Raw genomic sequence first — 25,133 nt, 5'->3', positions numbered from 1 at the left:
CAACCTTTCATAATTGAATCTTAGCGGTTATCAACAACACTTAAACAAATCGAAATAGTTAAGGAGTAAAAAATTGAGATAACCTGCTGAAATTTGGTACATACATGACGAGAAGCAAGTTAAAAAAGAATAGGTTCCTATATGTAATAACTTTGATGAATATAAAATATCTCACAAATTGTCTAACGGTAAGTGGTAAGAGAAGTTTGTCATACTTGTAGTAACATCTCAAAGCAAGGTTGCTTTGTATCCTTTTGATTTTTGCTAGCATTGAGCTCAACCCGAGACCGGACGAGTTTTTCTACTGCGTTTGCGCCAAAAGACTCCATCCATACTCCACCTCGGTTAGGCGTCATAAAGGGTTGATCCATTTCGAGGTTCCTCACTTTTCTAAAGAAAAAAAAAAACAGAAACTTCAAATTAAATGGGGATGTTTATTATCATTCGAAAGAACATTCCTTGCCATTTATTTTTTGGATATTATTTCGCTCACCGAAGTGTTCTCTCAATAAATTCCATGACTGATGCGATGTGGCGGAAGTGGCATTGACGGTTACGTTCTTACCGGTATCATTTTTGAAGAAATATGGACCGATGATTCCACCGGCCCACAAACCACATCAAACCGTCGTTTTTCTGGAAGAAATGGCAGCTTGTTTACATATTTACATATCCATTAAGCCAGTCTCATCGGTGTACCAAATTTACCTCGAAAACGAGAAGTTCGAGAGGCTTCAGTTCTTGCAAAAGTTGTATTTTGTACGCTTTCGATTTAAGATCTCGACGTAAAATGCTCCAAGTCGTTTATACTACGTCGGTCAGAGTTGCTGCGAACAGCGCTGAAGTGACTCTTCACGGTCTTCGTGTACACTCTCAGCTACGGTTGCTATATTTTCTTCAATGCGTACTTGACGGGTCTATTCGGTCGAATGAATGTTGGGTAATACTGAACAAAAATAACATAGCTGCATAAGAGTTGTTCAAAATACAGTTCCCACATACCAATCACTCGAAATAGATGTTACTTCATTGATTTTACCGCAATTTTTACTGCCCCGCTTTCATTCCAGGATCCAATGGCCAAATTTAATTCGTTCTCAATTACTTTAGTCTAGTAGTAAGTTTTTCCCCGCATATCTATCATATACTATATCACTGTCAGGGAAATGGGAGAGAAAAAATTACATTTTGACCAACAAACTAATTTAATGCCAACTTTCGTAACTTCTTTATTGAAGGTAACAAAGACCACACAGGATTATGGTATTCATTTCCTAAATTGCGATCAGGAAATCTTGACGAGATCTGTAATTAAGAGGGATAAACTCATCATCCATAGTGGGTGATCACGCAAGCCAATATTAATAAAAAGCTTGATAAATTAGGAGGTCATCCCGTGTGAAAGCCGTGTATGAAAGGTATTTTCGAAAATTTTTATGATGAAATAAAAAACCGAAGAGTTTTCAAACATTTACGAAATATTAATTAGGAGTTTGGCTGTAATTATAAAATTTGTAAAGTAAAACTATTTTTCTTAATTTGCGAGATTTATCGCTCCAGACGTAAGAATTTTTTGCGATTATTTTTATAAAAAAAGATTAAACTGAAAAATTTAAAACAATCAATAGAACCGTTTTCGAGAAATCGTGGATGCCAGTTTAAACAATTTGGTTTTGAAAATTCTGGTGTGTAAGCTTCGCGCTCTAAAGACCATACTTTTTCACTCCCGTAACTTTCCAACTGCATTCAATTGCGGGAAATTACTTAACCATCACTTTCTATGTATGATGGATTTATGTAAAAAAAGGTCGATTTTTTTAAATCATTACACGGAATGACCCCATTAATCGCTTTAAAGGAGAGACAGCTCGGAAGTTGCGGATTAAAACTCTTCAGCTTGATACTTTAAAGAGAAAGATTTACAAATAAATGCGTATATTTACATACTTGTTGATTTAAATTTATTTCATGTTCTTATTTTCATAGAAACAATTTTTGTTAAAACAAATTGTGATTTCAAATGTCATTGGACCGTTTTATTCAATTATTATATAGAGACAACATGAGAAAATTGATGAAATCGGAAGATAACCCCGCTTACTCCCCATATAACGATACTGTTAAAAACTATTAAAAGGGCGATAAATCAATAACTGAATACGCCACCGCCTACTTTTTGGTGAAAAACCATATCTCGGGACTTGACAAACCGATTTCGACAAAATATACATAGTACGTGGCATTCTTTTTATATTCTTATGACACATTGTGAAAATGGACGACATCGGACAACATTCTGATGGATTAGGGAACTTCGGACAGAAGTATTTCTTTGAAAATATTAATAGTGGGTATTATACATAATATTCTACGGCATTCATGGTAATTCCTTTTAAGCAAAAAGTGAGACCAACATAAAAATGAACTATGCATCACGCTCTAAATGCTGCGTAGCCGAAGCGCACAAACATTAGCGAAAATTTTGTGAAAAGGAAGACAGAAAAACGAGTTGTTGGACTGCTGGTTCGGCGATCCGACTACTCGACACGTTACGAGGTTTATCTCAATACGTTAAGGACGAAATCGGACAACACGATTCGGGCCCAGGACAATTTTCACCACCTTAAAAGAATATATTCGGCATAAGATTTGTTAGAAAAACCAAAATCATTATACGTGGTCATTATACAAAATCTGCGGGATGTTTGAAAATCCTGATAATGGTTATATGGCGGCTAAGGGAAAGTTTTCGCCAATTGTATCCATTTTAGGCACAATGATATACTGTCATGAGTAAAATACGTTCTAAAATTTTCATTTAGATTACTTAAATATTGGCTGATATATCCAGCATAAAGTCACCAAGTCGTTCGAAAATCTTTTTATTAAGTATATGGGGGCTCAGGGAAGTATTGACCCGATTCAAGCTATTTTTGATACCCAGAATTACTATTGTCAGGAAAAGATTCTGTCTCAATTTCAATTGTATATCTCACACAATGACCGATAGTTTCGATTAAAAGTCAACCATAGATACTGGGGTCTACATATTCTGTACCAAGGGTCTTGAACAATTTTACTTGGATTTGGATATTTTTTGGTCAAAAGGTAGCATAATTTAAGGAAATTATTGCTGCAAAATTTTATTTCGATATATAATTACATCTTGATTTGTGTACTGGAAAGTGAGAGAATCAGATGAAATATTAAATTGTTATATAGGAAGTAGGCGTGTTTGTAGTCTGATTTCGCAGATTTTCACACTATGATATAGGAATGTGAAAAAATTCTACGTACTAAATTTAGTCGAAATCGGTGGGTGGGGTCCCAAGATATGGGATTTCACCAATAACTGGGCGGTGCCACGCCCATCGTCCAAGTTTCATACCGGCTCTCATAAAGCACTCTCATATCATCTCGGAGGTAAAATTTAATGTTTCTGGAGTAATTAGTTATTAATTTATTAACAATATCGTTATCTAAAGAGTGAGTGGGATTACCTTCCGATTTCATCAAAATACACACTGTCGGTAGTTCTTATAATATTCGAGCTTAGCAAAAAGAGGCTTAGGTGATATACATATGTACATATTAAAAGCCCGCTCACTTTTTCAAAATTTTTTATCCACACATGAACCTTGCTACTGCTGTCTATGCCAAATTACAGCTTTATATCTTAATTAGGTGATTAGAACTACGAACTCAATATTTTTTTCTAAGGAACATGCATAACAAGTTTCATCGAGATATCTCATTTTTACTCAAGTTACATCTTGCACGGACGGACGGACGCACAGCTAGTCAATTGGATTTCAACTTTTCATATCACCCTGATCATTTATATATACATATGTACATAACTCTATATCTATCTCGATTAGATCTAGGTGAACAAAACTCTAATACCCTATAGCAACAGGTTGCAAGAGTATAAAAAGAGATAAAAGGAATTAAATTATGGGAAGAACATTTATACATACATATGTATAATAAGGAAATAACAAAAAATTAAATTTAAAAAATTTAATAACAAAGGTTCATAAAAATAAAATGGATAGAATAATTTATAATTTTGTACTAGCAACTTAAAATCCTTTTCTTTGCGGAGTGTCACTTATGATGGAAATAATATATTACCTTTCACTTTTGAACTCTCCACAGTTCAATGCACGTGACGAGCATTTAATTGTGCGTAAGATTAAAGAAAACCCAAGCTAACTACAGAGATTCAGGAGTAGCTACAGAAATCATTTTGTGCTGTAACAGTAGGTAGTGTACTACGTGCGTATGACTTCAATGGTCGAGAAGCGCGAATTCATTAGCAAAAGAAAAACTAACTAAGCCGAGTTGTAGGAAACCAGGCAGCTGGAAACCAGGGATTATAACTTCTGGGACACTGTAATTTTTGCTGACAAGTCGAAATTCAACCTTATCGGCTCAGATGGAATGACTTACGTATGGCGGAAATCCAATACTGAGCTTCAGAGATGTAACATTAGGCCAGCTGTTAAACATGGTCGGGTCAATGTTATAGAATGCCAATGTACGTTGCAGCCGGCGTTGGAAATTTGGTCTTTGATGAGAGTGTTATGGACATAACATTATACCTTAATATATTAAAAGAAAATGTAATCCAAAGCGCCGAGAAACTTATGATACGTCAAAATTTCCGAAATAATCAGGACATCGATCCTAAACACAAATCGTCAATACTCCAGAACTGGCTAATATGGATCTAATGCATCCACCGGCCCAGTCACCCGATATGAACCCGATCCTGAATTTATGGTCTTTGTTAGAAAATAACATCCGTAAAAACCGCAAAATAAAAAGAAACATCTAAAAAGTACTATTTTTGAAGAGTGGAATATAATTGGAGCAGAAAGTACAAAAAAATTAGTTGAGTTCATGCCAGCTAGACTAAAAGCTGTATTTTAGCTTTTAGTTTAGCTAACGGATACCACACTAAGTATTAAACAAGTTTTAAATAAATCATTTATCTTGTTTTTAGTAAAAAGTACACTGCTTGAAATAAGCTGTGATTAAAATGTGTTTACATTTCTGTTTTTTTGTTTATAAGTTGTTAATTAATAATTAAAAAATAATGAACGAAGTATCTTTAACAATTTATTAAAAAAAAAAAAATACTTGTAGCGAGGAAGAAGGAACAGCATTCAAAATTAAACTTCCAATAAGTGTCGTTTACAGTCTAAGGCACATTATAAAATACGAGCAATATAAAAAGACTATAAACTTACATAAATAACAGTTGTAATGCAAAACACAAATTGTAGGGATCACGCCTGACAACCACTTAGGGCAAAGAACTATTAAAAACTATTGAAGCAACTGCTTGATCCTGTTTCCTCTGGCAAATTAACCCATAGGCCTCCTGAGCCTGAAAAAATTGCCTATCTAATAGACTTCTTTATTACAAGACAAATTCCATTACAAAATTTTCAAATACAGGACAGCCTTGACCTTAACTCAGATCATTTCTCTATTTTTTACATTTTTTTGTAAGTTTACCCAGTTATTCCAACATGCTGCATGCTGCTCAGCACTTCCTTCTTCTTTATTGGCGTGGAAACCGCTTACGCAGTTATAGTCGAGTTAACAACAGCGTGCCCGTCTTTTTTTCGCAAGACGGCGCCAATTGGAGATTCCAAGCGAAACTAGGTCCTTCTCCACCTGCTCCTTCTAACGGAGTGGAGGTCTTCCTCTTCATCTGCTTCCCCCGGCGGGTACTGCGTCGAATACTTTCAGAGCTGGAGTGTTTTCATCCATCCGGACAACATGACCTAGCCAGCGTAGCCGCTGTCTTTTAATTCGCTGAACTATGTCAATGTCGTCGTATATCTCATACAGCTCATCGTTTCATCGAATGCGATAAGCATAAAGGACCATAAATCTTTCGCAGAACTTTTCTCTCGAAAACTCGCAACGTCGGCTCATCAATTATTGTCATCGTCCATGCCTCTGCACCATATAGCAGGACGGGAATAATGAGTGACTTATAGAGTTTGGCTTTTGTTCGTCGAGAGAGGACTTTACTTCTTGTTGGCAAGAGCAATCCTGCGTTGGATTTCCAGACTGACGTTGTTGTTGGTGTTGATACTGGTTCCTAAATAGACAACTTCGAAGTTATAACTGCCAACAGTGACGTAGGTACCTAGTCGCGAGTGCGACGACTGTTTGTTTGATGACAGGAGATATTTAGTCTTGCCCTCGTTCACCACAGACCCTTTTGCTTCGCTGCCTTATCCAATCTGGAGAAAGCAGAACTAACGGCGCTGGTGTTAAGGCCAATAATGTCAATATCATCAGCATACGCCGGCAGCTGTACACTCTTATAGAAGATTGTACCTTCTAGGTTTAGTTCGAATTATTTTCTCCAGAGAGGTTAAAGAAGTCACACGAAAGATAGTCTTGTCTGAAACTTCGTTTGGTATCGAACGGCTCGGAGAGGTCCTGACGGAGCTTTTAGTGTTTCTCAACGTCAGTTTACACAGCCGTATTAGTTTTGCGGGGATACCAAATTCAGACATCGCGGCATAAAGGCAGCTCCTTTTCGTGCTGTCAAAGGCAGCTTTGAAATCGACGAAGAGGGGGTGTGTGTCGACTCTTTTTAGGGGTTTTTCCAAGATTTGGCGCATGGTGAATATCTGGTCAGTTGTTGATTTGCCAGGTCTAAAGCCACACTGATAAGGCCCAATCAGTTTTTTGACGTTTGGCTTTAATCTTTCACACAATACGCTCGATGGAACCTTATATGCGATGTTGAGGAGGCATATCCCACGGTACTTGGCACAGATTGTGGGGTCTCCTTTTTGTGGATTAGGCAGAGGACACTTAAATTCCAATGGAAAATGGTATCACTTCCCTCTTCAACTCTCAGTATCTATCCCATCTCGCACGTGTTGTGGTCGATCATAACGTTGCGAAGTAGGCGGTCTGTTTTCTCTCCGCTGCGACACAGTACTCCTCGTCGCACCAACTGTTCTTTTGCGTTTTCCGGAAACCAATGGTTTCGGTTGTAGCTGTACGTAAGGAGTTTGAAATGCCGTCCCAGAGTTCCCTTATACCGAGTTGTTGACGAGTGCTCTCTGAGAGCAGGAGTGCAAGCCGAGTAGAAAATCGTTCGGCTGTCTGTTGTGATTGCAGCTTCTCGACGTCGAACCTTCCTTGTGTTTGTTGACGTGTGCTTTTTGCTGCACAGAGGCGGGTGCGAATCTTGGCTGCAACAAGATAGTGGTCCGAGTCGATGTTAGGGTCTCGGAGCGTACGCACGTCTAAAACACTGGAGACGTGTCTTCCGATTTTGACATCGTGGCGGGGCAGCTCTCATAGGGGCACTCCAAGCGCTCATAGAAAGCATCTTTGGCCACATCGTCCTCCTCCTCCGTATGGGCGTGGGCGCAAATCAGCGATGTGTGAACTTCGCTTTTATGCGGATTGTGGCTAGACGTTCATCCACTGGAGTGAATGACACTACTCGGCGACAGAGTCTCTCTCCCACCATGAATTCCACACCAAATTTGCACTCCTTTATATGACCACTGTAGTAAATGCCACAAGGACCTACTCGTCTCAGTCCTTGTCTCGTCCAACGCATTTCTTGGACGGCGGTGATGTCAGCCTTTATTTTCGCGATGACATCAACCAGCTGGGCAGCGGCACCTTCCCCATTAAGGAACCGGACATTCGAGGTGCATGTCCTCAAATCATAATCCTTGTTTCGTTTGCTGTGGTCGTCATCAAAATGGGGATCTCTCATCCGAGGCAGTTGGTATCTTTTCATTAGGGGCGTTTTTTACGTGGCGTGTCGCAAACCCAGCGCACACTTTGGCTCGCCTTCGAACGGATGTCCTTAGACTACCCAGAGGATACTTGGTCTAAAACCGAAAGTCATGAGCTGCTTGAGCCATATGTAAAAGAATCGTTTCTGGCCACTCCCTAGTGAATGGCGATCAGAGAACTTTCCTCACTTGCGTGAACTTCTACACATGACTCCATCCTCGCAGTACTTCCATTAGAGAGAAGGATGAGAGATTAGAAATATCCACTTGAAATAAATAGAGATGAACCGAAAAGCCAGACGAAAGTGGCAACTACTGTATTTAAGACCTGACTGAATTTTGATTGAAGTTTTGAAATTCGGTATTTTTGTATTAAGGGTATCAACTCTGTGTCAGTGCGGTTAACTCAAATATCAAAAAAATTTAACTGCCAACAAGCAGTTGTATTCAACATTAATGAATTTAATAAGGAAAAGTATTAATAAAAATGGAAAACGGCTAAAAAGGACTAGAAAGGACACAGAAGGATATATGTATGTACATATATTCATTTATATATATAAATGATCAGTATGTTGAGCTGAGTCGATTTAGCTATGTCCGTCCGTCTGTCTGTCTGTATATATACGAATAGTCCCTCAGTTTTTAAGATATCATTTTGAAATTTTGCAAACGTCATTTTCTCTTCAAGAAGCTGCTCATTTGTCGGAACTGCCGATATCGAACCACTATAACATATAGCTGCCATACAAACTGAACGATCGGAATCAAGTTCTTGTATGGAAAACTTTCACATTTGACAACGAATCTTCACGAAATTTGGTGTGAGATATTGCTCATAGAAACAATGTAATATCGGAAAAAATTGTTCAGATCGGCTTACTATAGCATATAGCTGCCATACAAACTGAATGATCGGAATCAAATGCTGGTATGGAAAACTTTTGCATTTGACATGGAAATAATATAATCTCCGAAAAAATTGTTCAGATCGGATTAGTATAGCATATAGCTTCCATACAAACTGAACACATAGGGTCTAAAAGAAATACACCTGTGAAGGGTATATTAGCTTCGGAGCAGCCGAAGTTAATGTTTTTTCTTGTTTTAGTACAAAAATGTTCAAATGATTCTTACATGAATTTTATTTTCTTATGTTTTCAAACAAATATTTTTTTGTTTATGAATCAACACCAATTTTCAGCCGAATCGGTTCAGCTGTTCTTGAGTTATAAATATAGACATACATAAGTTGCAAAATCGAGAGTGATTTTACAAAAAAGGCCGCCGTTAGGACCATCTCCAAGACTAAAGGAGTCCCAGTGCAAGTTTTCACTTCTTTCTATGCTGTGGTTCGCGCGTAATGCGCGGACATACAAAAAAAGGCGATTCATTTTTATATACATATAAGATAAACAGACGCTCAAACCAATTTGCTTATATGGCGATTTAGGATTGCTGAAATAAAAAGCAGTAGAAAAATGTTTCTAACATTCCAAAATACTGTTCTTAGTGTTTATTTAAAAATATGGTCACAGAAGAAATTACTAACTGTGCAAAGTATCACGATGCTGGGGTCGAAAAAAGCTGAAATTTTACAAACGAAAAATCAAATTTTAGTTAAATATCAAAAATTGCTTTAAAATATTTTTTTTTTTTTGCAGATCCATAAGTTATTTTCGTTTCGATGAGGAATGACTTCGGTTTTTTGCTAAATGAGATGAAGGAGCGTTTCCACGAAATCTCTATTTCTTTTGGACTGAAGGAACCTACGATATCTATTGTTTGTTATTCACCTGAGTGCTGTGGATAACACACCAATGACTAAAGTAGTAGTAAATTGTATCGACTCTTTTTATTCGAAACACTTCATACTTCTTTTTTTTATATTAATGTTTTCAAGTTGAAGATTATTTCGTACTCCCCAAGCTCAACAAGTTTTTAACCTTTCTGTGGACTTGTACATACATATGAACCGATTTAAAAATTATAAATAAAATAGTTTTTTTTTACCCGTTTTCCATTTTTATTAATACTTTTCCTTATTAAGTTCATTAATGTTAAATACAACTGCTTGTTGGCAGTTAAAATTTTTTGATATTTGAGTTAACTGCACTGACACAGAGTTGATACCCTTAATACCAAAATACCGAATTTCAAAACTTCAACCAAAATTCAGTCGTATTCGGCATATGAAAGATGAGTGCATGATTATTACCTCGATGTTAGCGGATTCAATGCTGATTGGTGGCGATGAGGTGTCGGTGGGATGGTTACCAATGGTGTGGCCGGCACCGCTTGTGGCGGTAATCGTTGGTGAAAGTGGTATGCCGCTAAATGGGATGTGACATAGGCGTTAGTTTCAACCAAATTCTAACTAGGGTGTGAACTGCGGTTGTGCGATTTAGCATAAGCAATGTGACTATGATAGTAAATTGGCTGGTCGTCTTGCAATCTACGTGGTGATGGTGATTGTGTTGTTCGTTTTTGAAAAAAATTAAATACTTACCTTAGGTTTCGTCAAAGGTCACCAATCTAGCTGGTAATAAGTAAGTACACAAGCTAACTGCCCGAAGGTCTATCCGAAAAGAAGATTTATTTGATTTAATATAAACATAGTGATGTAACAATTTAATTAGAATTAGTAATTGGTAAAAATCCGTTTGCTTGATGACTTAAATATTTTTGACGACACTCCATATTATCAGATGGTCGATTGTAAGGTAGCCAAATAGGTTCACCCACAAAATATCGTTTTGCCTTGATATAGTTCTGCAAAAAGTAATAAGTAACATATATTCAAATATTAGTTTGATGTTATTGCATTTTTTTGGGTAAATTTTAAAAAGCATCCCTAAATTGAAAATAGGCAGATAGAGGAGGCTCTCCATATTAAGAATATATATATGCTTAAACTTAAAGAAACTTATAATTTTTACGATATTTGATTCTCCTCTATAAAGTATCGTAAAAAAAGTTTTAAATCGTAATTAAATTCGAAATATTTACAAAATATTGCATTCCAACAAGTAATAAGTGTTACCATATACATATACGTACTCTGCAAAGGAACAAAAACAAATAAAAAAAAGTAATACTCCAAAATGCACGGCACAAATACCCAGATTATTATTATTTTTTGCTTATAACTCTTTTTTGTAAGGCGGTATTAGTTTGTTCGGCTTAAAAAATAACCGTTGATTTTCCAATACCTGCATCCTCCTGATCCGTGCTGACATTGAATCCAACTCCGTCTCCAAGAAATTTTTTGTTGCGTTTGCGCTAAAAGGCTCCATCCTAACTCCACTTCTGCTAGCGGCCATACATGTAATATATGGAGCCATACTAAGACCTGCTCAGGCCTTAAGAGTTTGGGTTAGGTTGTCTTACGTTGTAAAACCTTCAGACGCGTCGACCAACAACACCACAGTGCAACAACCGCCCCTGCGATTTCTACAGTTGCAACAACCACGACCTACATTTGACTTCCTCACTCCCAAGATCTACAATTTAACTACAACGAGCTCCAGAGTAAGATCGAAAAGATAGTTGCATTTATGGGCAGGGAATCGATATGATCGGTCCAGGATTAAATAGCCGCTCAGATCATTAGATTTTTGCAGGTTTCAACGTTATACGTAAGGATCGCGAGCGAGATAATGGCGGAGACCTAGCCGTAATAGAACACAGTGAAATGTCGTCTCACCAATAGCTATATCGTATACTTATATTCAATATATATATACATCCCCCCGGTTACATGTTGCTCAACAAGATATCGCCGAAACATAGGTGTACTACTTCGTGGTGAGAACCGTTTGGTACTAGGTGACTTTAACGCGCACCACGATCTTTGGCATTCATGCTTGTCAAACGACCGAACAGACAGATGATTTGACACTCTGACCAATGAATGACAAAGCTTTCTCCAGAATAATGAGCAACAGTAATAGATCGCTTAATATTATAATCATTAGGAGTGGTCTGATAAATATCATAACCTAATCTAATCTTCGAACCAGAAAGAATTAAAATGTTGATGCTATAGAATCTAGGCTTGGCGGTGGTACGTTACCTAACCAAGGTCTTCAACCTGTTGCTGACTACTCTTCAAATACCCCGGATAGTTGGAAAACTGATCCATCTACTGAAACGTAATTATTAAAGACATTGTTACTCCGTTTGTTCACTCACTACCTGAGTCAAGCACACCATCAACATCGTTTCCGGAAAGTGCATAACACCACCACAATACCTAGCGTCATAAACGCCTAAATAGTTCGTGGCATAAATCTCCATCATTACCCTATAAGAGGACAACTCTACTAGCGTTAAATTTGTCAAAAGCATTTAACACAATCACACAACGGCACTTGAAGACAACAAAAAAGCTAGAGAGAATCTAAAGTGACCCTAATTAGTAAGTAGTAAATTAATATCCATCTTATCCAGAATCGACACCGACATACCAAATTGTATGTCCATCCTTTAATGAGTCCCCGAATTACTCTAACTACCTCTTTGCATGCCGCTTCTCACCTAACACCCCTCTCCCTATGGTCCCGACTCCGTCGAAAGAGCACATTTCCTGCCCTTACCGTTAGATGATTTCGATGAAAACCAACTTGAACCTTAACCTTGGTTATTGCCATGAAACAAGAACGCAAATACTGCGGCAGTTGATTATATGGCATACCCGTATAGAATGCAAATATGTATATACATAGTTCAAATTACAAAAGAATTTAAATTATATTTTATAAAAGTTGTTATTACCTCTATGTCCAAGGTAAATCGATGATATATGCCGGCTGGTATGATTATTAAGTCTCCCTTACTAACAGCGATACGAATCCAATCATCTTTTGCACTAAAAAATAAAAATAAAAAATGTCAATGGACCTACAGTATATAATCATAGGTATGTACATATATAATACATACATACATACTTTATCTAATATAGTAAAGAGCATGTCTTCTTTTATTACCCCATAGCTAGTTTTTGAATATATTTTTTTTTTTTGTAATTCGAACAAATACTTCTTTGTATTGAGTATATGAGACTCCGAAAAAAGTCAACGTGACGTTCGAAAATCCTTATATAAGGTATATGGGGCTAAGAGAAGTTTTGACCCGATTTTACCCCTTGTATGTGGGTTACCTGTCGTTACCCACCGGCCCACCGTAATTCGCACCTATGGGAAAACTTGTTATTTACCCATAAGCTCATAGGTGCAACTAGAAAATTTTTCAGAAAAATTTCTTGACGCGAGATGTTTAACGGTGGTACAAATAGATGTAAGTATTGTTAATAAAGTAACTCGTTTTGCATATAATTTCCTTTGTATTAATTTGATTTCCTTACGCCTCACTGGCGTACCTAAATAAATGCACTGGCGGATCGTTTTTCAGCGCTTAGCGTTAGCACCGACGCGGAATCTCTAAGCAAATGTAAAGATGTTAGAAAGTTATAATTTTACTTGCTTTCGTAAAAGAAAGGAAAATCAAAATATTTATTTCAATTCAGTTTCTTATTAAATTTAAAATATCGAATCTCGCCTAAAATAAAAACTCGTTTGAAAGGGAAATAATGATTAAACTTTTCGAAGAAAGGAAAACATACACTGAAATCGGTCGAATTGTTGGAAAAACACTTTTTTTCTTTCAAAGAGTAATAAAAAAAATAACAAACATACAGCTGTTTTTGTATTTCGGCCCGTCCAGTGCGGCCAAAAATACTAGAACAACGGGAAACTCGTAATTTTTTACAAAGTGGGTGATTTTAAGAAATCCCTCGGAACTAACACCATTCGCAAAGTTAATGCAAGTGCATTATGCTTTCGCGAAAGAGTACTGAAAAAGCGCCGGGAGTTTTGGCAGACAGTTAGAGTAAGTGGAATCAAGGGACGATTTTATGACGAAAAACTGGCAGTGGCTGTTTTTAGTGGAAATAAATCCAAATGTCTTCAAATATTCCCAGAAATCTGAATAATAATAATAATAATGTTTGTCTTGCATTCTCTTGTGGAAGTGCAATGTGAATTATTCTGTGTACTTACTCTCTGACATCGAAATATCCAGAACCATCCAAAACCAGTCGAATTTCTTCATCCGTATGTAAATGCTCGGTGTAGAACGACTTCAGCTTATTTTCAAAGTCTGGTAAGCACGATTTAGAGCAAGTTATCTGTGTACAATTAAAAAAAATATATATTAACAGAAATTTCCTTTTATTAATTTTAAAGTACTTATTAAAAGAATGTGATTCCTTTTGAATAAAATATTCATCAGTTTTAATGAATAAGCAGATTATTCGAATAAAGAAGCTAATACAAACAGAGACCAGAAAACATTTTGATAGAAAAAGGTTCTGGGGATGGTTTTGTTTCTTCCTCTGACGTCAATAATGATTTTATTGTTTTTGATACAATTGGTTTCTGAAGAGGGATTGGCAAACAAATTCCTAAAGAAAGAATTGTTTAAAAATGAGTAAGGTCAATGATCAAAGGATTTCACAACTGAAAAAGGAGCTGAAGAAACGCGGCTTAGCGATAAATGGATTAAAAACTGAATTATAATTAGGGTTGCGAGAGACCATAAAAGCAAAAACACTAATTTTGAGGAATATATCTTTCAATTGGAATTCGAGTAAGTGACAACGAAGATTGAAGGAAACGGAGAGACTCAAAGTGCATCAGAGGTTATGAACATAGACACATTTTTGGCTGCGTTAAAAGCGCATGCGGAGCGCAAGGAGTAATGGTGGAGTCGAACAAATTTACAAAGAGTGAAGAATTCGTTGCAGAAAGTTCAGTCTCAAAAGAATATTGGGCAGAACGGAGCAGTTTAAAGTTGGTGTGCGGCTGTTTGTATCAAGTATAGAAAAGGGAAGACGGACAAAACTCACGAGCACTTTTTTGAACTATTCGATGGTTAGAATTCCTGAAGTTCTCAGCGAATTGCACAACGGTCCAAATGGAAAAATTAAAGCAAAGGTATTATGGGGCTAGCTGTGGATTGCCATTGGCGAAGTTTTGTTAACAATATATTATATAAGGACTGCTGGATTGTACAGCAGACACAGTTCTAATTTGTTGGAATTATAAATAAATAAAATAAGTGTATATCCACTAAATTGTGACTTCTTTTAACTTTAAACAATCCAGTGATCGACCTCTAAATTGAACTTCAAGGTAGATGATTTATCGAAAAATCCGTTACAATACCGTATTAGCTTACAGTTAAGATGCGTGCTCACTTGAATCAATTTTCATATTATTATTGAAATCAGCAGAAATTAAATTTAAACCATATTTTTCATTTAATTTATAAGAATAGTTTTAGAAACAGGGTATGTGTTTTCTTACAATAATTTGTTAATTATACTCTCGCAACAATATTTAGCAATGTAACACTCAGAAATAACGGAGATAGATAAAAAAATTATATATACCATACATATGTACAATATATGTATAAGATTTAATGAAAATAAACTCATTATTTTTCTAGATGGCTTTAATAATCTGAATTTCGAGTTCCAACTGCGAATTCCTGATGAACCATTTTACCAGCTGATGGTTACTAGTGTTATTTTGTCATAAGCGATTAATTTTTTAACGCCAGTACCCATTTTACAAGCTAAAGGGTTCATCAGCAAAATTAGTCCCTTATGACAACGTTATGCGAAAACGATCGTGGTCGAAATGGGGCAAGCCAGCGGGTTTTCAAGGCAAGATTGCCGATAAAGAAGGTTTTGATATGTGTTGGATTGTCAGGGAAGCATCTACAACCGCCCCAGAACCAGGCTGTCACCCATCGATAGTGGCTCGAAAGAAACATACGATCAAAATGCCAACAAGTTATCAAACAAAACAATGCATAGTTTACTTAAATCGGTTCATGCTTCGTATCAATCAAATAAAACCTTCAATTTAATGAAAAAATAATGAATTTATTTTTGGTAGCGCTAATATAAATAAAAAGCTACTAGAGCTTTTACTATATTCGTATATATGTAGCAAGTGGAGTTGAATACCGGGTGACTGTCTGTCCGTCCGTCTGTGCAAGCGCCAACTTAACTAAAAATTAAGATATCTAAGAACTTGGTAAGCGTGTTTCTTGGTACTATATTGGTATTATAGTTGAGCGAAATCAGACAATTGGTATGCCCACAATATTCCGCTAATCGAAAGTATACAAAGTGGTATAAATAAAATTCAAATTAAGATATATATCGTCACCTAAAATGCAAAATAACGTAACAACATTTTCGAAAATTTATAATGGCGTGAATGAAACACAAAATATAATGCAACAAGAGTGACAAAAAAATTTAATATTGGTTCCTGAATCTGTGTAACATACGCTTAATAGTTAAAAGATATATACTACATTCAAATATCTATTTTCACCGTGCCCCTATTCAAACATTTATATATCAAATGTCAAATCGGCACAATTCATCGAAATTAAATGAGCAATGTTTTCTGTCACCACAACAACAACAACAATAACAGATATGTCAAAAAGAGCAGGACTGATGAGACTTTTAGATAAAACTGTAAATAACATACATATATGTATATTGCTAAATTCAATTTATACTTACTTCATCTTCATATGAGTAATTCCGTTCCTTACGAATAGCAGTCAGCAATTCATCGTCTTCATAACTGTCCGCATTTATCTGAAAGAAATTCAATAATTCGTAAATAAGCATTAATTAAAACTATCCTTTACAATAAACATTCTATAATAAATTTCGATAATTTAAAGTGAATATACCTACTACTTGAATAGTAAATATTATTGTCATTGACATCATGTAACAGGAGGTTCACTAAGAGACGCCTCTTTTCTTCGAAAAGTTCGAAAAATATAGTTGTTTACTTTCGAACATATGTCATCAACTCCAGTGCTCGACCTGTCGCGACAACTTGCGGCATCTTATAATTTGAATTATTCACTTAAGGCCAAATGCTCGGTAGAAAAATAACAATGTTTTGACTGTCGGTTGATAACTTTAACCATCCCCAAACCGTTTTAGTAAAAACAAACCATGGGTTATTCACTTTTTTTCGAAAAATAAAAAATTATTCGTTCCCTACCATTATTATTTGTATTTCCAGTAACAACATTATTTATTACAAGTATTACGACAAATTCAAAGATTTAAAGCAAGATAAGAATATATGATGTATTAAACTGATAGTGATCTTCAAATCTTTCGACCATGCTATTTTGAATTATGCCAACTTTAAAACATCCGAAGCCATGAGACCCTGTTTGGTTGGCAAGGCGCACGTTAATTGTCATTGAAGTCATCTAACGGAACCCCAGGAAACATGCTGTTTCTACGGTGTCGGATTAAAAGAAATTTCATATAACAGAGTTTGTTTCATAAGGAGTTTACCGTGCTACAGTATCCAGAACGAAGTTGCTCATGGGGCACTCTACATTCGCGAGGCAACTCAAGCTCTTCTTTTAAGTTTATCTTGATTTCTGATGGAGTAATGAGTTTTATAGAAGTTATTAGGCAAAGTTATAGGTAATGAAAAAAGCTACAACGTTTGTTTCAACACCTTTTTCAAATAATCTCAAAATTTATGTGGAAAATTAATATATCCCAGTTTTTGGTTTATTATTTTTATCTTTAACATTTTTTTTACAAAATTTGGTGTAAACTAACCTGTCACAAATACTTGCTTATAGTAATTTTTTTGATTGAAAATATTTTTTTCACCAGGTATATTTAATTGTTATTACTCCTTAATTATATTTTGACTTATTTCAAATTTTGGCTTGCCTCGTTTAATTTCGGGAGTTTTCACCATAAGCTCAAAGTATTTTTCAATTTCTTGTAACCTTGTTTTTACGAGATGTTAGTCACCCATTTTCATGCCTTCGATAAACTCCGGGAAGCTTATTGCATTACTACAATCTTGTAATCAAACTCGCTGGAAAAGAAGAGATCAACCAGTCTTCTAGCATACTCGTATTCATATGTGAACGACCGATTAAGGGTGGCACAGCCTTACTAGGGCTAATAAATAATGTCATAATAAATGTCCTATCAGAGCGTCAATGGTACTGGAGGAGCTTTTAGGTTTTCCCGAAGAGTGGTCAGCTAATTGAAGAATAAATGTAAACGAATAGTGAAACGAAAGTGTAAGCATGACACATTTTCACTAAGACACAATTTTTAAACTGAATAAAATCTTAAGCAAAAGACTCACGCGGAGAATACATACATACAGGAAAATAACTACAATGAAAATAAGAACAGCAAATTTAAACTGAGGTCTCTGTCAAAAATCCTTGGAGTGATAACGAGTTCACCATGCTACATTGGAAATAAAAACATTCACAAAGATCTTGGTATTGATATGGTGAAGAAAGAATTAGAGGACAGCAGAAAGAAATATGAAATTAAACTACGGGAACATCCAAATCCATCAGCTAATGGCTTACTACAATCTTGTAATCAAACACGCTTGAAAAAAAAGAGATCTAGCCACGTTCTTAAGAGGAACGTTTTAGCAAAAGGATTCAAGCACAAGCTCGAGCTTGTTTAGTTTTAAATATATTATTTATTTATTATTTATGATCAGTGGCGTAGCTAGGGGAGGGCGAAGGGGGCCGTCGCCCCGGGCGCAACGTCTTGGGGGCGGCAAAACGATCTTCGCGGTTTTTTTAATATTCAGAAAAATACTTCAACAAATTTTTTTACAAAGTTTATTATAAAAGATAAAGTGTTGTACACTCACAATGTAATAATCTGAATAACAATGAAAAATATTAATTTTTACTCGAATACTCTTCAGTCTTTGAATTTGTCTTATATGTATCTTTTGGCTTATATCTTTCTTAAAAATATTGATAGAACTTAAAGATGCACTTTTCTAGCTTTGATCGCTGCAAAATCACATATCATATCATTGTAATTTAAAGTTGAAGCAGTTTCACATTGTATTGAGAGAATCGCAAGATTGGACAGTCCACTCTGACTCATGGTCGATCTCAAGTAAGATTTGATCAATTTAAGTTTGCTAAAAGAACTTTCACAAGATGCAACTGATACAGGTATAGTGAGTAGTATTCTTAAAGCTGTCGTTAACGTCTTGTAGGCTTCCAGTCCCATTGAAGAAATGTATAATAAATAAAAAATGGGGTTTTTCTATGGCTTTTAATAAGATAAGATCTTGTAAATTTACTATCAATTTCGTCAAAAACCATATTGTGAGAATTTTGGAACTTCAGAATTTGCGTGACTTCTAGTTCCTAAATTTTATATACTTAATATCGAAGATATTTTGTAAAAATTCATTATTGTTCGAACCACCTCATGAAACTTGTAGGTAGGTAGATAAAGGGGCGGCAGAATAGCCTTGACCCCGGGCGCCCGAAGTTGTAGCTACTCCACTGTTTATGATTAGGCTTTAAACAAGCAGAGTCAATTAAGAAGCGTATAAAAAACAGTTTGATTTTCTCCGCAATTAACTGGATAAATTTTCGGATAATATTCTAAGTTATAGTCAGAAACAAATAGACTTAAAAGCAGCAAATTTAATTTGTACTGCTGGTTCTTAAAAAAAATGGCAACTGGAAAATCATAAAAGAAATGCTCATGAAATAAGATTATTGAACTATAACAGTAAATTGGGAAACTAAGATGTTTTGTTAGTCATGGAATATTTGAGCTAATGAACAGAGGTATACCCAATTCCTGACCAAGAGGCTGAAACAGCTGACGAATACCAGAAAAAATAGAATTGATAAATTGTTAAAGCGAAATTGCTAGGTTGTGCGAGTTGCAATGTTTTGGTAAGAAACAAACTATATAAGGACTGAGGAATTGTGCAGCAGTCACAGTTCTAGTTACAGTAAACTCGAGTACAGAGTAATATGCATTAAGTGGTTTGCATTGGCTGCAGAGCTACAAACCTGTATGTGTTCATTTTCATTTTCATACGAACTCGCACAGGCAGCGCAGTGCCGGTTTAAATATATTTAAAAAAATCGGAGTAGCATCTTTATAAAAATTGTGAATTTCGCCAAATTCATCTCGTGTGGTATTTTGATGTTTTTTCTACTTTGTTTTTTTTTATATTTAACACTGATTTTTTTAATGTACATGTATTTAAGAACACACACAGAAAATAAAAAAATGAATATCGTTCCGGTTAATATTTTCCAAGTTACACGCAAATTTGATAAGGGGTTACAGAGTACTTGTATGTACAAGACCAAATATTCAACGCGTTTTTTGAAAACGGCTAAAACGATTAGTCTAAAATTTTAACACGAGCTTCTTAAATATATTTTTTAGTAATTAATCGAAGATTTTTTCTCACCGATAACTATTTTTTAATAAGCAATTTAAGGCCGAAATTTTGGTAAAAAATTGTTTTTTAACGAAATCTGTTTGGTTTTTCAATTTCAGAGTATCCAGTTCAGAGATATAGTGATCACCGCAATACGTTTTTTTAAAAGAGGTCCCCGAGATCCGCTATAGTTCCTTTCCAAATAAATATTTTTACTAATACTAAGTCCTAAAATACAGTTAAAAGACACCAAAATATGTTACAAAAAAAATTGGGTAAAAAAATTTTAAAACTTTTCTTAAAAAAAAATCGCTTTTTTCGGCTTTTTAACTGTATAAAATCTCATAAGCACAAATTATATTACCGGATTAAACAGCAAACATGTACAAGTATAATAACAGTAAACAAATATGCGAAATTCGGCACTAAACACCCATCCATTCAGCGATTTATGGAGAAATCCGTTACAATTACTGGCTCAAGTGGAATTGTCAAACAAATTCCCATGGAGGTAATTATTCGAAAATAGGTAAATTTAACGATCTAAAGATTCCACAATTGAAAAAGAAGCTGGAGCAACGTGATTTGGCAACTATTGGAATAAAAGCCGAATTACAATACCGGTTATGCTTTTCAATTGGAATTAGATGAAGAAACAACGAAAATATAAGAAAAGGAAACGACTCAATGCTGATCCAAAGTTATAGATATGACCAGGTTTTTGGCTGAAATCGCAACAACAATCTCAATTGTCCTCGTAGTCAGAAACACGGTTGTCAACGCACAAAAACCTTAGAGAATTTAAAGCGAAAGTTGAGCAGGTTTTGAAAAGGATTACCAAATGTGATGAGTGCATTGGAGCTAAAGGATCCAGGCGTCATGGGCATATAAAGTAGTTCAATTAGGATGCGCCATTTGAGCGAATTGGCGTGGATGTGGATAGTCCATTTCCCACCAATAAAATGAACAACAGGCATTTTCGGTAGTCAAAAAGCATTTCAGCAAGTTGCCAGATCCTAATCAAGAGGCTGAACCAGTAGCGAAATGAGATTCGTTGATTCGTGATCAAGAAAAGAATGCCAAAATAGCTTTAATTCAAGAGATGTGTCGAAAACTGGGTAGAGACCATGTAAGAGAAATAAATGCTATATAATTGGTACCGCAAATCGGGACTATCAAACGAATGGACCATAAATTGCCAGAATCAACCAGACTTTGGCTGGCGAAGTTTTTTTTAAATATCTACTATATAAGGGCTACCACATTGTGTAGCTGACACAGTTCTAGTTAGAGTCCGTCACAGATAAAGAGATCCCCAAATCATCTCTCATTGAAAGAGAGCAATTGTTAAACGACAAAACCTCCTGAACTCGATCAACTGTCAAAGTTCAGGAGGTTTTGACGTTTAGCAATTGGAAACGAGGGATGGCCACTAATAAAATATGTATAACAATGAAAAATAAATAAATTTGTGAAATTTAAATGTATTTGATGAAACGTTTTATGATGTGAAGCATCGTAGTATTAATTTTTTACGGAAAATTATTAAAAATAGTTATTGATTGAGAGCTAACAAGCTTAAATTCTTTTATTGAGTATTGTAAGGACATAAGTCAATTGTTTTAACATACCATAAAACAATTTAAATAGTTGCTCCATATATTAAATGATCTCTATATAGTAATTTTTAATCGTTAGAAATGTTGATTCTCTTAATATAAGTGCCCAAAAGTAATTATTTTGTTCGATCTGGCCATAATGGAAAATGTTATTAAAACGCTAATTTTGAGGCGCGTTCACACTGGAATAAGTTGGGCATACCTTTATCCCTGCCTGCATTGGAAAGAGCAAATGAAATATGAGTAAGAAGTTGTAGTTGAATAATGAATAGTAAAGCGTTAAGTGGTTAGAATTAGAAATAAAGATAAGTGTAAAGCCATTAAACTTTTGGACTTTTATTTAACAATCCAGGGATCGAACTCAAGAGTGAGTTACAAGGTAAACGATTTATCGAAAAATCCGTTCCAATATTCAGGGGTGTTGTGGAATCCAAGACAGAATTGCTTAGCTGTCAGAATTGCAAACCAATTCTAATTATCAATGGTGTCACTGAATCTGATTGGATTTTCGTCTTTTCGAACATACGCAAAACCAATATTCGAACCAGATGATGTTGTTTGAATACATTTGGAGGCAGTCCTATTAAAGTTTTTAATGAGTTCCGAATTAAGGAAAGATTTTAAGAGATAACATTTATAGATGGGAATTCGAAATATTGTCGAAGCTAGTAGGGAAATAGTGACCGAGCGATATATGAGCGCTTGTGCAGAAAGCGAAAACTTTGACTCGGGTTTTCATTTTTACGATTTTTCTTAATTGGCGGCCAGGATTGAAAAAAATTAAACGTGTGGAAATGGGGCAAAGTTTATTATCTTTGGCATTAAATTATCTTCTATTTAAACTAAAAAATTAAGAAAATTCAATTTTGAAAACAAATTTTCAAACTTAACATATGTTTAAGCAACATAAACTAGCATTTTTGTGGAAAAAACCACTTTTTAAAAAAATTTAGAATTTTATTTTTTGAAATTTTCCTAGTTTAACTTGAACATAAGTTAATAACAAATATGAATCTCTTTAAATTTTTTGTTTCCGACAGAAATTGCGGCCTGCATACCTTCCGCCGTCCGACAAATGCACACGCGAGATGCATCGGGCAATTGCTTCCCTAAGGCACAATATCAAAGAATTCGTATATAACTATAAACCCTCGAAGTTTCGCTTCAATCAATTATTTCTTTCCCTCCCAAAAAAAAAAACATCAAGCCTCTAAAGCGGCTCCCCCATTTAAATATCCGCATTTTTTCCAAAACTCAATAAATAAGACATTTCGTACTTTATTCTTATGTTTTCGCCTATAGAAATAAAGATAAATCAATTCGTAACAATAAAATAACTCGATTTCTTAATTCACATTTCAAATCTGTGTGCGACTATATTCTTGATTTCTGACAGCAAAACCGGTAAAATTGGTTTCTGTGATATCCAAAACCGATACAAATTTTGTTTCGAATATCAAACCAATAATGTCTGAATTCTTGACACCTACCTACTACCTTTATCGGTTTCAATTCTGATTCCGACAACTATCAGATTCCACAACACCCCTGATAAACTTTGACCCAATTCCATATTAGTTTTTTTCAATCCTGCCCGCCAATTAAGAAAAATCGTTAAAATGAACAACCGAGTCAAAGTTTTCATATACATATGTATCTGCCAGACGGTCGGTCACTATTTCCCTTCTAGCTTCGACAATATTTCGAATTCCCATCTATAACTTTAGGGACATATTCTCAGATAATTTTTAAAGAGATTTAGCAAAAACAATTAAAATTTTTGAAGCTTCTAAAGTAGGCTCTCCCCTTAAAGAAGATTTATAAAACGTAATAAACGTAACTTAACACCCAAATACGTCTTTATTCATTCGATAAATATTATTTCTTAAATCTTTTAACTCGGAACTCATTAAAAACTTGAATAGGATTGCTTCCAAATGTATTAATTTGCAAGTTGTGTCACCTTAGGAAACAGCTGGTTCGAATATTGGTTTTGCGTATGTTCGAAAAGACGAAAATCCAATCAGATTCTGTGACACCATTGATAATTAGAATTGGTTTGCAATTCTGACAGCTAAGCAATTCTGTCTTGGATTCCATAACACCCCTGATTATAAATGTTTATATACATATGTATCTGCATATTAAAAGAAAAAAGATAAAAAAATTCAAATTTTCGAACATAATGTATTAATTTGAAGCCATTGCAATCATATGTGTGGTAGCCAACTGTTATGCCGGAATTACATGTACAGAATTCTGCGTGCAGAAAAAAAATTTGTACTGATTTGACAGTTCAAATTCTGCACCTCAATGCAGACTGCACGGCATGTGAAATTTGAATTTTACGAACAAGAACATAAAGCGTGCGACACATACACGAGTGACACGGTCTCATCGTTTTTCCTCATCGTCCCCTCGACTACGGTTTGGGCGACAAAAAAGGTCCTCATATGAACGTAGTCAGTCCATGATAAGTGTTATATGTACATATGTGTACAAAACTAATTGTTATATTTCCGAATATTTTGAAGTACCTGACTAATCCATATTTTATTGTTTTCTCATATGCGTGCTACTTGCAATGTACACATTAGTTGTATTAACAAATTTTAACATCCTCACTAATCGTCAAACGTGTTGGACAAGTATCGATAACTATCGTACAGTACGTAAAAACCATACAATTTAAATAACTTCGCCATATGATATGAATGTTTACAAAATACTCACAGTGAAGTGTTCTACGCCTGTTTTCTGGTGAAGATCTTCTAGTGACAAATATTCGGGTGGGCTTTTATGATGCTCCAAACGTTGGTCATTTTCTTTATTATCCATATACCACACCTTCACCATTTTGGTACCGCAGCACTTCTAAATACTATGATCAAAAGATCATAAAAACATTGCCTTTATCAATGACAAACGTTGTAGAATACACATGCACATACTTACGTACATATCTATGTATTTAAATATGTTTGTACAGATAAGTATGTATGTATGTATGTGCAAATATATTTTATTTGCTTGCATTGTTGAGAGAATAATTAAACGATAAGCAAAAATATTTATTTTCGTAATCAAGAACATTTGTATACATCCATATGTCGCAAAATTGCTTTTTTAATCTTTTTGTTGACATACATTCATTTATTACAACACATACTGTGTGCATTCTCACTCTTTTTCAAAATATTGGAAAAATTATATAGAAATAAGTAGATGAAAAAGATTTTGTGTTCCCACTTTCTAAAAAGTGTTCCCAGACTGTGTTCACACAAGGACTCTTTTGCTTTATAGGCATTTTTTATAGGCGGTGTTCAGCAGAGCTTAAAAAAATAGTCCTGGTCGGTACTATACCGTGGTGTCCTCGCTGTTATCGT

General features: G+C 35.2%; 1 protein-coding gene across 1 annotated transcript; it reads right to left on the bottom strand.

The window, feature by feature from the left end:
* Positions 1–10,362: 10,362 nt before the first annotated feature.
* LOC120778554 (1,2-dihydroxy-3-keto-5-methylthiopentene dioxygenase) lies at positions 10,363–24,686 on the bottom strand. Its single transcript, XM_040110405.1, has 5 exons — positions 24,481–24,686; positions 16,414–16,491; positions 13,862–13,989; positions 12,576–12,669; positions 10,363–10,571 (listed from the first exon to the last, which is right to left on the bottom strand). The coding sequence occupies exons 1-5, from the start codon at positions 24,601–24,603 to the stop codon at positions 10,431–10,433; spliced, it is 564 nt and encodes a 187-aa protein (XP_039966339.1). The 5' UTR covers positions 24,604–24,686; the 3' UTR covers positions 10,363–10,430.
* Positions 24,687–25,133: the final 447 nt, after the last annotated feature.

Source organism: Bactrocera tryoni, chromosome 5 (genome assembly GCF_016617805.1).
Source record: "Bactrocera tryoni isolate S06 chromosome 5, CSIRO_BtryS06_freeze2, whole genome shotgun sequence".
Lineage (NCBI taxonomy): Eukaryota > Metazoa > Arthropoda > Insecta > Diptera > Tephritidae > Bactrocera > Bactrocera tryoni.
Note: the sequence above shows the minus strand (reverse complement) of the source record. Positions and strands in the feature narration are given on the sequence as shown.